This window comes from Eriocheir sinensis, chromosome 36, assembly GCF_024679095.1.
Source record: "Eriocheir sinensis breed Jianghai 21 chromosome 36, ASM2467909v1, whole genome shotgun sequence".
NCBI lineage: Eukaryota > Metazoa > Arthropoda > Malacostraca > Decapoda > Varunidae > Eriocheir > Eriocheir sinensis.
This window is the reverse complement of record NC_066544.1, coordinates 13,624,247-13,636,283: the sequence shown is the minus strand read 5'-3', so window position 1 is coordinate 13,636,283 and position 12,037 is coordinate 13,624,247. Positions and strand designations below refer to the sequence as shown.

The 12,037-nt window shown below is 50.7% G+C and overlaps 2 protein-coding genes across 5 annotated transcripts in view; both read right to left on the bottom strand.

Annotated features, from left to right (window-relative positions):
* Positions 1 to 12,037, bottom strand: part of LOC127007861 (UDP-glycosyltransferase UGT5-like) — an 84,157-nt gene that overhangs the window by 10,998 nt on the left and 61,122 nt on the right. The gene's annotated exons all lie outside the window — the stretch shown is intronic.
* LOC127007865 (UDP-glycosyltransferase UGT5-like) lies at positions 1,966 to 11,403 on the bottom strand. Its single transcript, XM_050879285.1, has 10 exons — positions 11,175 to 11,403; positions 10,703 to 10,975; positions 9,472 to 9,662; positions 9,100 to 9,195; positions 8,912 to 9,005; positions 8,717 to 8,808; positions 4,870 to 5,003; positions 2,865 to 3,084; positions 2,592 to 2,735; positions 1,966 to 2,125 (listed from the first exon to the last, which is right to left on the bottom strand). Exons 1-10 carry the CDS (start codon positions 11,346 to 11,348, stop codon positions 1,981 to 1,983), a joined length of 1,563 nt encoding a protein of 520 aa, XP_050735242.1. The 5' UTR covers positions 11,349 to 11,403; the 3' UTR covers positions 1,966 to 1,980.

Here is a 12,037-nt window from a genome sequence, read left to right as displayed (position 1 = left end):
GCTCTCAAAAGCAAAAACAAACTGAACAAAAGTCCGCAGGAGAACTACTCTCAAAATGTGAAGTCAAGTTCCTAATTGAATATTCGAATAAGGTTGAAGGTGTCTTGATACTCTCATTTTGAAAGTCGTAGGAAGAAGGGAATGCAGACAAAGGAAAGTTACTGGAGAGTTTATCCGTGACAGGGATGAAAAAATGAAGATGATGGTGAACTCTTGCAGAAGGGAATTGTATTGGGGTGGGCAGGAGCTGAGAGCCTAATGCTTAGGAACTGAACGAGAGGTGGAGGCATGCAGTTAGCAGGATCAAATGAGGAGTTAGCATGAACATAAAAGATTGAAAGCAGAGTACAGTATATTTATCTATATCAACAATTTTCTGCCAATGTGAGCATGGCTTGCGTCGTCAAGATTGTTCTGTTTGGTTAATGAATTAAAAGTATCAACCTCAGTCACTTAGTCTGGAAGCGAGGACAAAGATAACAGACGTCAGATAACGTTAACCTCCACCAATAACCTTTCAAGTACTATCTGACTCCTCTCTCAGCTGACAAACGCAGGAGTGAGTCTCGTGGAAAGAGTCGGGGCTTTTTGGAAATACTTGTCCCTTCTCTATATCCGGCCCCCTCCCTGACGGTAACATTCAAACGGAATTTTTATTGATGTGCTAATTATTGTTTGGTGATGGCCTCGTGTCGCAGGTGGGGAGTTTATTAAAAATGTCGATTGCAAATAATAAAGAGGGGAAGGAGGAAGAAAGAGAGGAGGAGGTATAGTGACCCCTAAAAATAATTAATTTTCTCTCTGCGCACCACTGTAGTTACCGGTAAAACAACCCATTTTCTCTCACCAGATTCGCTGTTCATTAAAGGGGAGAGCAACTTTTTTTTCTGTCTTTTTTTTTATTATAAATACATCATTCCCCATTTTGTCAAACTACAAGTCACTAAAATTGTAAATGCCTCTACATATTATAAACAAATACTTAAACCATCACAGTGCCAGAACTTAATCAATCAAATATCATTCATCAAATCCACCGCATATCTAAACTTTTAAACAATTATCTATGTTTGACATTATGTATATAGACTTACACTTCAATGTCACGACTACAGAGACACGCCAGTCACTAGATGTCCAATTCCCCGCTTCATCCTCCCCTGTGGTGTGGAAGTTTCCGCACGAGACCAACACTAGAGAGGTGCTGTGCCCGTGGGAGTGGGAAGCTGCTGACGCTATGGTTTAGAAAGCCCTAGATCTTTCTCAACGCATTGTGGTTTTCTCTCTCTCTCTCTCTCTCTCTCTCTCTCTCTCTCTCTCTCTCTCTCTCTCTCTCTCTCTCTCTCTCTCTCTCTCTCTCTCTCTCTCTCTCTCTCTCTCTCTCTCTCTCTCTCTCTCTGTGTGTGTGTCAGCGGAGAAGTTGAGGGAATTAGGGGAAAAAAGAGGAATTATATGAGTAAGGTGTGTGAAGGGTGTCGGGGGATGAGGAAAGGGATGAAGGGAAGGGGGGCGGGGGTGCTGAGTCATGGAAGGGTAACGAAGGGAAAATTGGTTTTGTTTGTATGTGTTTTTATTTTCTTCCCCGTATAAGTATTTACTGTTGCGATATTTCTTTGTTGCTGTTTTTTTCTTATTTCTTGCACCTTTAACCATCTTTACATTTCTTTCCCTTTCATTGCCTCGCCGCAGCCACGAGGAAGACTCGGTCCGCCTCGCTGGGCGCGGCGCGGCGGACCAAGCCGGTAAGCTCCTGTCCCGCAGTGACGGCGCCGCAAATAAAACGTGGGGATGCGAACATGATCTTAATTCTTCCTTGGATGATCTCATGCATCGGCCTCAAGAACGTTATAAATCTTATGCTGTGTGTGTTTTGAGGGTGTTCACTCTTAAAGCATTCACAGTACGTCATCTTTTGCTCGGCTCACGCCGTCTAGCTTCTACTTCTCACTCCTCGTGGCCGGCGTCACTATATACCAGACGTCAGTCCTTCTTGGCCTTTCTTGCTCGGCAGCAGCAGCCAATCAAGGCTCGAAGGATCCTGTAGCAGAGCCAGGAGACCAGGACCCCCGCCACCAGCGTCACCACCACCACCACCGCCCACACGTCAGCGTTGTACAACTGGTACCTGAAAGTAACAGCGACAAAAGGGTAAGTCCAGGAGGGAACAGGAATCGTGTCCCCGCCACGAAACTCGCACTGGGGTCCACAGCTCCTGAGGAACAGAAGTGTTCGGGCCGTCATTGACAGCCAACGATGAGTTCTATGAGCAGGCTGTGGATGCCATGAGGCTGCTGACCAGACTGACCGAAGAGACCATTGGGTCAGAATCAGGCCAAGCTTCACTTGCCATTTATGCCGCTGATGCTCACTTACAACGATCGTGCCTGACCACAAGCTGCTGGAATACCAGGTACTTCTGTTTTTATCTTTGGTGGTGTGAGTTGAGGGAGAAGCGCCTTGTGGAAGGCAGTGAGACTTAGCACCATAGATGCAAGATGGCGTCTGGGGAGCCCAGGCTAAACTCTCCCTATCTACGGCCTTACGTTGGGTTAGTGACCGCTACCACGCAAGACTAACAGAAAAGGACTCACCAGGGCATGTCGAGGGCGGTGGAGCGGAGGTGGCGTGCCCCTTGGTGCCGCAGGACATACTCCACCCAGTAGGTCGTCCAGTCCCCCGGCGACAACGGCTGGTCCCGCATCACCTTCGCCCTACGCTGCGCCTCGTCCCGAAACCTGCTTGTCCAGAACATTGAGTCACTGATTTGCGGAAAGAAGCCATCACATTTGGACTAACAGGCATGTAGTGACACAAGCTGCTCTCATGACAAAGCTCATCCTAATCTGGCAAGGTTGCCTTAATACCTTGTGTCGCCTATCATCTGGAGAATGTTGCCGCGAAGGCTGTCATAGTTGAGGTCCTCCCAGTGCAGGAAGCGTCCCCAGCCCTCCCGCTGCGCCCTCTTCATGTTTTGATGTTGGTCCACGGCGACAGGCAGGCCGAGCACCGGCACCCCGTGGTAGGACGCCTCCTGGGTGCTAAGCAGACCCCCGTGTGTGATGAAAAGCTGCAGCTGCTGGTGACCTAGCCTCGGGAACAAGAGGAAATGGACCTTCAGATTGGCAACGACATACCAAGGCCACACTGGTGCCTCGGCAGGGTTCTCCAGACCTCTCTTGAGTGACTGGATCCCTCCCTTGGTTTAATAGAGCTGATGTCCTCATCACATATGCTCTCGTGCTTCATGTTTTTTTTGTTATTTTCCTCAGATTACCTTTCATTCATGATAGACACACGATTGAGAGTATCAGACTATGAACCTATAGTAAAACTCACATGTTTTCAAGACTTATTGAAATATTACTGAAATAAGCCATTTTACCCTATTAAAACATGTTGTGGAAGCGACTCAGAAGCGAAAGTAAATGTATGAGCAAAGGTTATGGCACGTGGGAGTCGTTCAGTAATTTAAACGTGGCCTACTGTGTCCGTAGAGTTTTCATGTCATCCCATGCAAAGCTCCGCCCGTAACACTGTTTGTTTTGCAGGAATGGAGGCTTAGTGACAACCTGCTGGAAATCTTGCTGAAAAAACTGCTGATAATCTGTTAGTGCTAAACGTGGCAGGAGTTTTCCCGAGATGAAATAAATGTTATCATTGTATAACACATTTTTTTTTTTTTTTCACATCAAAGGAGACGGCTCAAGGGCAACAAAAAGAGTGTAAAAAGAAGCCCGCTACTGGCCGCTCCTATAATAGACAGAAGTAAAGAGTATCCAAAAGAGAGGTCAATTTCGGGTGGAGAGGTGTCTTGATACACTCTTCTTGGAAGAAGTCAAGTCATAGGCTGGAAGAAATATAGACGAAAGAAAGCTGTTCCAGAGTTTACCAGTGAAGGGGATGAAAGAATGGAGATGGTGGTTAACTCTTGCGTAAGGGGTTTGGACAGTATAGGGATGAGCATGAGTAGAAAGTCGTGTGCAACGGGGTCGCGAGAGCGGGGGTGGCATGCAGTTAGCAAGTTCAGAAGAGCAGTCAGCATGAAAATATCGATAGAAGATAGAAAGAGAGGCAACATGGCGGCGGAATTTAAGAGGTAAAAGACTATCAGTAAGAGGAGGAGAGCTGATGAGACGAAGAGCCTTACACTCCACTCTGTCCAGAAGAGCTGTGTGAGTGGAGCCCCCCCACACGTGAGATGCATACTCCATACGAGGGCGGACAAGGCCCTTTAAATGGAAAGCATCTGTGCGGGAGAGAAGAACTGGCGGAGACGATACAGAAGGCCCAACCTCGAGGAAGCTGATTTAGCGAGAGAGGAGATGTTAAGTTTCCAGTTTAGATTTTGAGCTAAGAATAAACCGAGGATATTTAGTGCTAAAGAAAGTGACAGCTGGGTGTTATCGAAGAATAGGGGATAGGTGTTTGGAAGATTGTATTGAGTTAATAAGTGGAGAACTTGGGTATTTAGGGCAATGAAGGCCACAAGGTTCCTTCTGCCCCAATCGGAAATAATAGCAAGGTCTGCGGTTAAGCGTTCTGCAGCCTCCAGTCTGGAGTCTTGTAATTCCTGTTGAGAAGGTCTTCTGTCGAAAGAAGTTGAATAACGCAGAGTGGAGTCGTCAGCGTATGAGTGAACAGAACAGTTTGATATGGAAAGAAGATCATTAATGAATAACAGGAAAAGAGTGTGTGATAGGACAGCCCTGTGGAACACCTCTGTTGATAGGTTTAGGGGAAGAAGAGTGACCGTCTACCACAGCGGAGATAGAACGGTTGGAAAGGAAGCTGGAGATAAAGAAACAGAAAAAGAGTCGCCCAACAGTCCCTAGTGGTCTGCACCGAAGACTGTCAATCACACATGCTCACCGAGGATGTCCTGCTGAGGGAGCCACTTGGACAGCCGCACGTTGGGGGGAAGGCCCTCCATGGCGTCCTCGTCCCACTTCCACAGGACCCGCTGCTGCAGGGAGCCGAACACCTCCAGCAGCACCTTCTTGTACCTGTGAGGGAGGAGACATCACTGTTACCTGTCCACCGTGTGTGTACCTGTCCACCGTGTGTGTACCTGTCCACCGTGTGTGTACCTGTCCACCGTGTGTGTACCTGTCCACCGTGTGTACCTGTCCACCGTGTGTGTACCTGTCCACTGTGTGTGTACCTGTCCACCGTGTGTGTACCTGTCCACCGTGTGTGTACCTGTCCACCGTGTGTGTACCTGTCCACCGTGTGTACCTGTCCACCGTGTGTACCTGTCCACCGTGTGTGTACCTGTCCACCGTGTGTGTACCTGTCCACCGTGTGTGTACCTGTCCACCGTGTGTGTACCTGTCCACCGTGTGTGTACCTGTCCTAGGTGTGTGTACCTGTCCACCGTGTGTGTACCTGTCCTAGGTGTGTGTACCTGTCCGGCGTGTGTGCCTGTCCTAGGTGTGTACCTGTCCACCGTGTGTGTACCTGTCCACCGTGTGTGTACCTGTCCACCGTGTGTGTACCTGTCCTAGGTGTGTGTACCTGTCCACCGTGTGTGTACCTGTCCTAGGTGTGTGTACCTGTCCACCGTGTGTGTACCTGTCCACCGTGTGTGTACCTGTCCTAGGTGTGTGTACCTGTCCTCCGTGTGTACCTGTCCTAGGTGTGTGTACCTGTCCACCGTGTGTGTACCTGTCCACCGTGTGTATACCTGTCCACCGTGTGTGTACCTGTCCACCGTGTGTGTACCTGTCCACCGTGTGTGTACCTGTCCACCGTGTGTGTACCTGTCCACCGTGTGTACCTGTCCACCGTGTGTGTACCTGTCCACTGTGTGTGTACCTGTCCACCGTGTGTGTACCTGTCCACCGTGTGTGTACCTGTCCACCGTGTGTGTGCCTGTCCTCCGTGTGTGGACCTGTCCACCGTGTGTGTACCTGTCCTAGGTGTGTGTACCTGTCCACCGTGTGTGTACCTGTCCACCGTGTGTGTACCTGTCCACCGTGTGTGTACCTGTCCACCGTGTGTGTACCTGTCCACCGTGTGTGTACCTGTCCTAGGTGTGTGTACCTGTCCACCGTGTGTGTACCTGTCCACCGTGTGTGTACCTGTCCTAGGTGTGTGTACCTGTCCACCGTGTGTGTACCTGTCCACCGTGTGTGTACCTGTCCTAGGTGTGTGTACCTGTCCACCGTGTGTACCTGTCCACCGTGTGTGTACCTGTCCTAGGTGTGTGTACCTGTCCCCGTGTGTACCTGTCCTCGGTGTGTGTCCCTGTCCACCGTGTGTGTACCTGTCATAGGTGGGTGTACCTGTCCTACGTGTGTGTACCGGTCCAAGGTGTGTGTACCTGTCCACCGTGTGTGTACCTGTCCTAGGTGTGTGTGCCTGTCCACGGTGTGTGTACCAGTCCCCCGTGTGTGTACCTGTCCTAGGTGTGTGTACCTGTCCTAGGTGTGTGTACCTGTCCAACGTGTGTGTACCTGTCCACCGTGTGTGTACCTGTCCTAGGTGTGTGTACCTGTCCACCGTGTGTGTACCTGTCCTAGGTGTGTGTACCTGTCCTAGGTGTGTGTACCTGTCCTAGGTGTGTGTACCTGTCCACCGTGTGTGTACCTGTCCTAGGTGTGTGTACCTGTCCACCGTGTGTGTACCTGTCCTAGGTGTGTGTACCTGTCCTAGGTGTGTGTACCTGTCCTAGGTGTGTGTACCTGTCCTAGGTGTGTGTACCTGTCCACCGTGTGTGTACCTGTCCTAGGTGTGTGTACCTGTCCTAGGTGTGTGTACCTGTCCTAGGTGTGTGTACCTGTCCACCGTGTGTGTACCTGTCCACCGTGTGTGTACCTGTCCACCGTGTGTGTACCTGTCCTAGGTGTGTGTACCTGTCCACCGTGTGTGTACCTGTCCACCGTGTGTGTACCTGTCCAAGGTGTGTGTACCTGTCCTAGGTGTGTGTACCTGTCCACCGTGTGTGTACCTGTCCACCGTGTGTGTACCTGTCCTAGGTGTGTGTACCTGTCCACCGTGTGTGTACCTGTCCTAGGTGTGTGTACCTGTCCACCGTGTGTGTACCTGTCCTAGGTGTGTGTACCTGTCCTAGGTGTGTGTACCTGTCCACCGTGTGTGTACCTGTCCTAGGTGTGTGTACCTGTCCACCGTGTGTGTACCTGTCCACCGTGTGTGTACCTGTCCACCGTGTGTGTACCTGTCCTAGGTGTGTGTACCTGTCCTAGGTGTGTGTACCTGTCCACCGTGTGTGTACCTGTCCACCGTGTGTGTACCTGTCCTAGGTGTGTGTACCTGTCCTAGGTGTGTGTACCTGTCCTAGGTGTGTGTACCTGTCCACCGTGTGTGTACCTGTCCACCGTGTGTGTACCTGTCCACCGTGTGTGTGCCTGTCCAGGTGTGTGTACCTGTCCACCGTGTGTGTACCTGTCCTGTGTGTGTACCTGTCCACCGTGTGTGTACCTGTCCACCGTGTGTGTACCTGTCCTAGGTGTGTGTACCTGTCCACCGTGTGTGTACCTGTCCACCGTGTGTGTACCTGTCCTAGGTGTGTGTACCTGTCCTAGGTGTGTGTACCTGTCCACCGTGTGTGTACCTGTCCTAGGTGTGTGTACCTGTCCTAGGTGTGTGTACCTGTCCACCGTGTGTGTACCTGTCCTAGGTGTGTGTACCTGTCCACCGTGTGTGTACCTGTCCTAGGTGTGTGTACCTGTCCAAGGTGTGTTTACCTGTCCGACGTGTGTGTACCTGTCCTAGGTGTGTGTACCTGTCCTGGTGTGTGTACCTGTCCAAGGTGTGTGTACCTGTCCTAGGTGTGTGTACCTGTCGACCGTGTGTGTACCTGTCCTCTGTGTGTGTACCTGTCCACCGTGTGTGTACCTGTCCACCGTGTGTGTACCTGTCCTAGGTGTGTGTACCTGTCCACCGTGTGTGTACCTGTCCTAGGTGTGTGTACCTGTCCACCGTGTGTGTACCTGTCCACCGTGTGTGTACCTGTCCTAGGTGTGTGTACCTGTCCACCGTGTGTGTACCTGTCCACCGTGTGTGTACCTGTCCTAGGTGTGTGTACCTGTCCACCGTGTGTGTACCTGTCCACCGTGTGTGTACCTGTCCACCGTGTGTGTACCTGTCCACCGTGTGTGTACCTGTCCACCGTGTGTGTACCTGTCCACCGTGTGTGTACCTGTCCACCGTGTGTGTACCTGTCCACCGTGTGTGTACCTGTCCACCGTGTGTGTGTACCTGTCCACCGTGTGTGTACCTGTCCACCGTGTGTGTACCTGTCCCCCGTGTGTGTACCTGTCCACCGTGTGTGTACCTGTCCACCGTGTGTGTACCTGTCCACCGTGTGTGTACCTGTCCACCGTGTGTGTACCTGTCCTAGGTGTGTGTACCTGTCCACCGTGTGTGTACCTGTCCACCGTGTGTGTACCTGTCCCCCGTGTGTGTACCTGTCCACCGTGTGTGTACCTGTCCACCGTGTGTGTACCTGTCCACCGTGTGTGTACCTGTCCCCCGTGTGTGTACCTGTCCACCGTGTGTGTACCTGTCCTAGGTGTGTGTACCTGTCCACCGTGTGTGTACCTGTCCCCCGTGTGTGTACCTGTCCACCGTGTGTGTACCTGTCCTAGGTGTGTGTACCTGTCCACCGTGTGTGTACCTGTCCTAGGTGTGTGCACCTGTCCACCGTGTGTGGCTGTCTCAGGACAGTGATACTGGGTGGTGCCGTCGCACTTACCCCTCGGGTAAGGTTGATGACTTAACGAAGGTTCCCAGACTGAAGAAGATGACTCCTGGCTTCCCCGCGCCGGCGACCCACTGCTGCAGATCCTGGCACGAGGGAGAGGGAGGCAAAGGTGTAGCAGCAGCAGCAGCAGCAGCGAGTGTTTCGTCAAGGGGAGCAGCAGAGCCAAAGACAGGGGGAGGGACGTACCTCGGGGAGCGGCTCGGCGGGGCGGCAGTGTATTCCTCCGGCGTGCACCACCGTGGGCGTGTAGGGCAGCGTCGGGTTCTCCATCGTCCTGACGCTGCGGAGGAAGGAGAGGGGTGAGACGTGCGCACACACACACACACACACACACACACACACACACACACACACACACACACACACACACACACCTGTTAGTGATAAAGAGACTACTATTAAGCCTCAGTTCCGCCAGGCTGGGCATGTCCTCAGAGCACAGCTTTCGGGCGCGGCATTCCGCCTCTTGCCTGAGGAGGTAGTCAGTAAAAGAAAAGATATAAACTCTGATCGCTTTACATTTGCTGTTTCCATGACGAAGGGGGAAGCGTTTTTATATACGTCGTAAAATAATTTTTCGTTTCATAACACATACGTATTATCACCGAATCATCTCTGAAAGAATATATTCTGTCACATTACTTGTAATAGTTAGACACCGTCAATGGGAAAAAATCACGGAGTATTGCAGTCCAGTGCCCTGCACGGTTTAGTGTCCACAAGACTGAAGTCGAAAAGCTACTCACCTTGACACAAGGTACTTTATGAAGACAATCTCCAGGACGCCCGAGAGTGTGCTGATCATTCTGCCGGCGAAGGTGAGCGGGTGGTCGAGGCCATAAAAGTAGGTCGCCGCGAGAGAAGGGAAGAACGGTGTGCCGGCGAGGTCACTGTATCCCACCTGCACCACGTTGGGAACCACGTAGATGAACGGCACCTGTTGGGGGACGGACAGTTGGAGGGGGTGACGGACATTGGAAGAATATTGTCATGTGAGAATACACCCTCAAAGATTTTATGTGTCCAATAGTGGCCTGCTGTTATGGCAGTACTGAACACTTCTGCTGTTACAGCTAGTTTTTAGGACTAGTAACGGTGCTCTTGTAATGGTGTGTGACCAGCTCATATAACCGAGCATGGAGCCATTTTTTTTTTTTTTTTTTTTTTTTACATCTCCGCCTGTAGCACTGGTAGGCTTTCTTCAGGGGCCAAATGGTCAGCCCAAGCCCGTCATAGCGCAGGCAATTTTGGTAGTGCCGCCAGGTATTCTTGGCTCATGCTGCCCCCGGAACTCATTCTTGATTCACTTGGACGGTTTCTTCTAGAGTCCGGGTTGATGGGTGGTCTTCACGACAGCATGTGGGTAGTCTTAGGCCACTCGGCGGTGACTGAAAAATCCCAGGTGGTAGCGTGGGGATTCGAACCAACATTGTCCATGGCGCGGAGAATGCGGGGCCCGCACGCTAACCAATCAGCCACCGCCTACACAACATTAAGTTTCTGGGGTTGCCCAACAATGCGGAGGCGGTGGTTGAGTGGTCAGCGTGCTGATGCGACGTCCAAGACGTAGGTTCACATCCCGCCCGCCGCTTTAAACAAGCTGCCAGTCTTTCAGCCATTACCGAGTGGGCTAAGACCACCCACAAGAAGTCCTGAAGACCATCCGTCAACGTGGACTCTGGAGTCTCTCGAAAAGAGGATCAAAGATGAGCTTCGAGGGGCAGCATGAGCCAAGCAAGATAGTGCCACTAAAAACACATGTCTGCGCCACAACGCACTGGGTCCGGCCACCAGGCCCTGCCAAAACCCACCGGCGCCATTGGCCAAAACAACAAAAGAAATGAGATAAAGTATCCATTTTGCCTCCAATTTTTTTATAATATTAAAAAATATTTGATTGATTTGCGAAATATTTTACACTACATTTATTTAAGAATAATTAAATCATTCAGAATGACTGTTAGTCCAGTAACTTACCTTTCGTTCATGTATGACAGGGAGGAAGCATTCTGTGAAGCTCATGTACATCATCACCAAGTCGAACTCTTCCCTGAGGATCGACTGAACCTGATCGGCAGCAAGAGTCAGGCTGCAGGAGGTGACAAAGGAGGGGAAAAGCTGCCTCGTCACTTGCAGGGTGCTGGTGTTGAACAGGTTTGGCACTCCCGTAGTGAAAGTTTCCTCGGCTACGAATATCTCCCGGATGTTGGGTCGTTGATGTGTCGAATTGAAGTTCGTCACGAACGTCAACTGTCAAGCCACAGACAAAGAACAATTGGTGACACGGCGGCAAGAACAAACGAGCATCAGGCTTCAACGGTGACGTGAACAATATGGCTGATATATCCATCGTAATGACTCCTCTATTCAGCAGCGTGACACTTACACATCGATGACATTTTCACGACAAAGCAGTCGAGTCCACGGTAACGGAATCTGCGCCACTCACCGAGTGGTTCCTCTGTGCCAGGTTCTCCGCGATGGCCATGAAGAAATTCTTGTGACTTCTGGTGCTGGTCGGGTGCAGCATCAGGATTCGCGCGGCTCCTGCCTCCTGCACCCCCACCGTCACCGCCATTGCCACCACCACCGCCACCAACGGTACTTCAGCCCTCAACCTCATCACACCTTTGGGTTCGGTCCTCCCAGCGTAAGGCAATAATACACACTAGGGACGCCGGCCACCGCGCGACGCACTGATACAGATTGTTGAGTAAGTTAATGAAAAACTTGATTTTTATAACACTGAACTCCGAAAGATATCTTATCAGGCTCTTGTGAGTGCGTGTATTTACAGCAGAGGAGGCACTCAAAATCAAAAGAAATAAAAAGAAAAAAACCCGCAGAAGAACTATTCCCAAATTATTAACAGTGGAATCTCCAAAATGAATGTTCGGATACGGCCGAAGAGCTGTGTCGGTTGTCCTATTGAATGAAGGTCGTGGGAAGATGAAAATACAGAGGAAGGAAGGTTGTTCTGGAGTTTAGCAGTGACAGGAATGAAATAATGATGATGATTAACTCTTGCACAAGGGATTTGGACAGTATTGGGGCGGGCTGTGGTTGAAAGCCGTATGCAGCGGGACCGGACCGTAGGAGGGTTGGAGGTATCCAGTTAACGGTATCAAAAGACCCGTCACCATGTGCATAGAAAATTGAACACAGAAAACAGTTGTCTGCTCCTGTGATCATGGCTTGTGTCTTCAAGGTTGTTCTGCTAGGTTCATGACTTTTTAATAACCTCATACAGTCAGTTAAGAGGCAAGGACCAAGATAAAGGAAGTAAGAACGACTCTCGAAAATAATCATTCA

Bases quoted from the DNA above. Each gene is read 5' to 3' on its own strand.
- LOC127007865 (XM_050879285.1), bottom strand. From the start codon at position 11,348: ATGAGGTTGAGGGCTGAAGTACCGTTGGTGGCGGTGGTGGTGGCAATG. The intron at 2,736-2,864 runs GTATTAAGGCAA...CTGGACAAGCAG, and splicing joins CAGATGATAGGCGACACAAG to GTTTCGGGACGAGGCGCAGC. The intron at 2,126-2,591 runs GTGAGTCCTTTT...TGTTACTTTCAG, and splicing joins ACCGCCCTCGACATGCCCTG to GTACCAGTTGTACAACGCTG.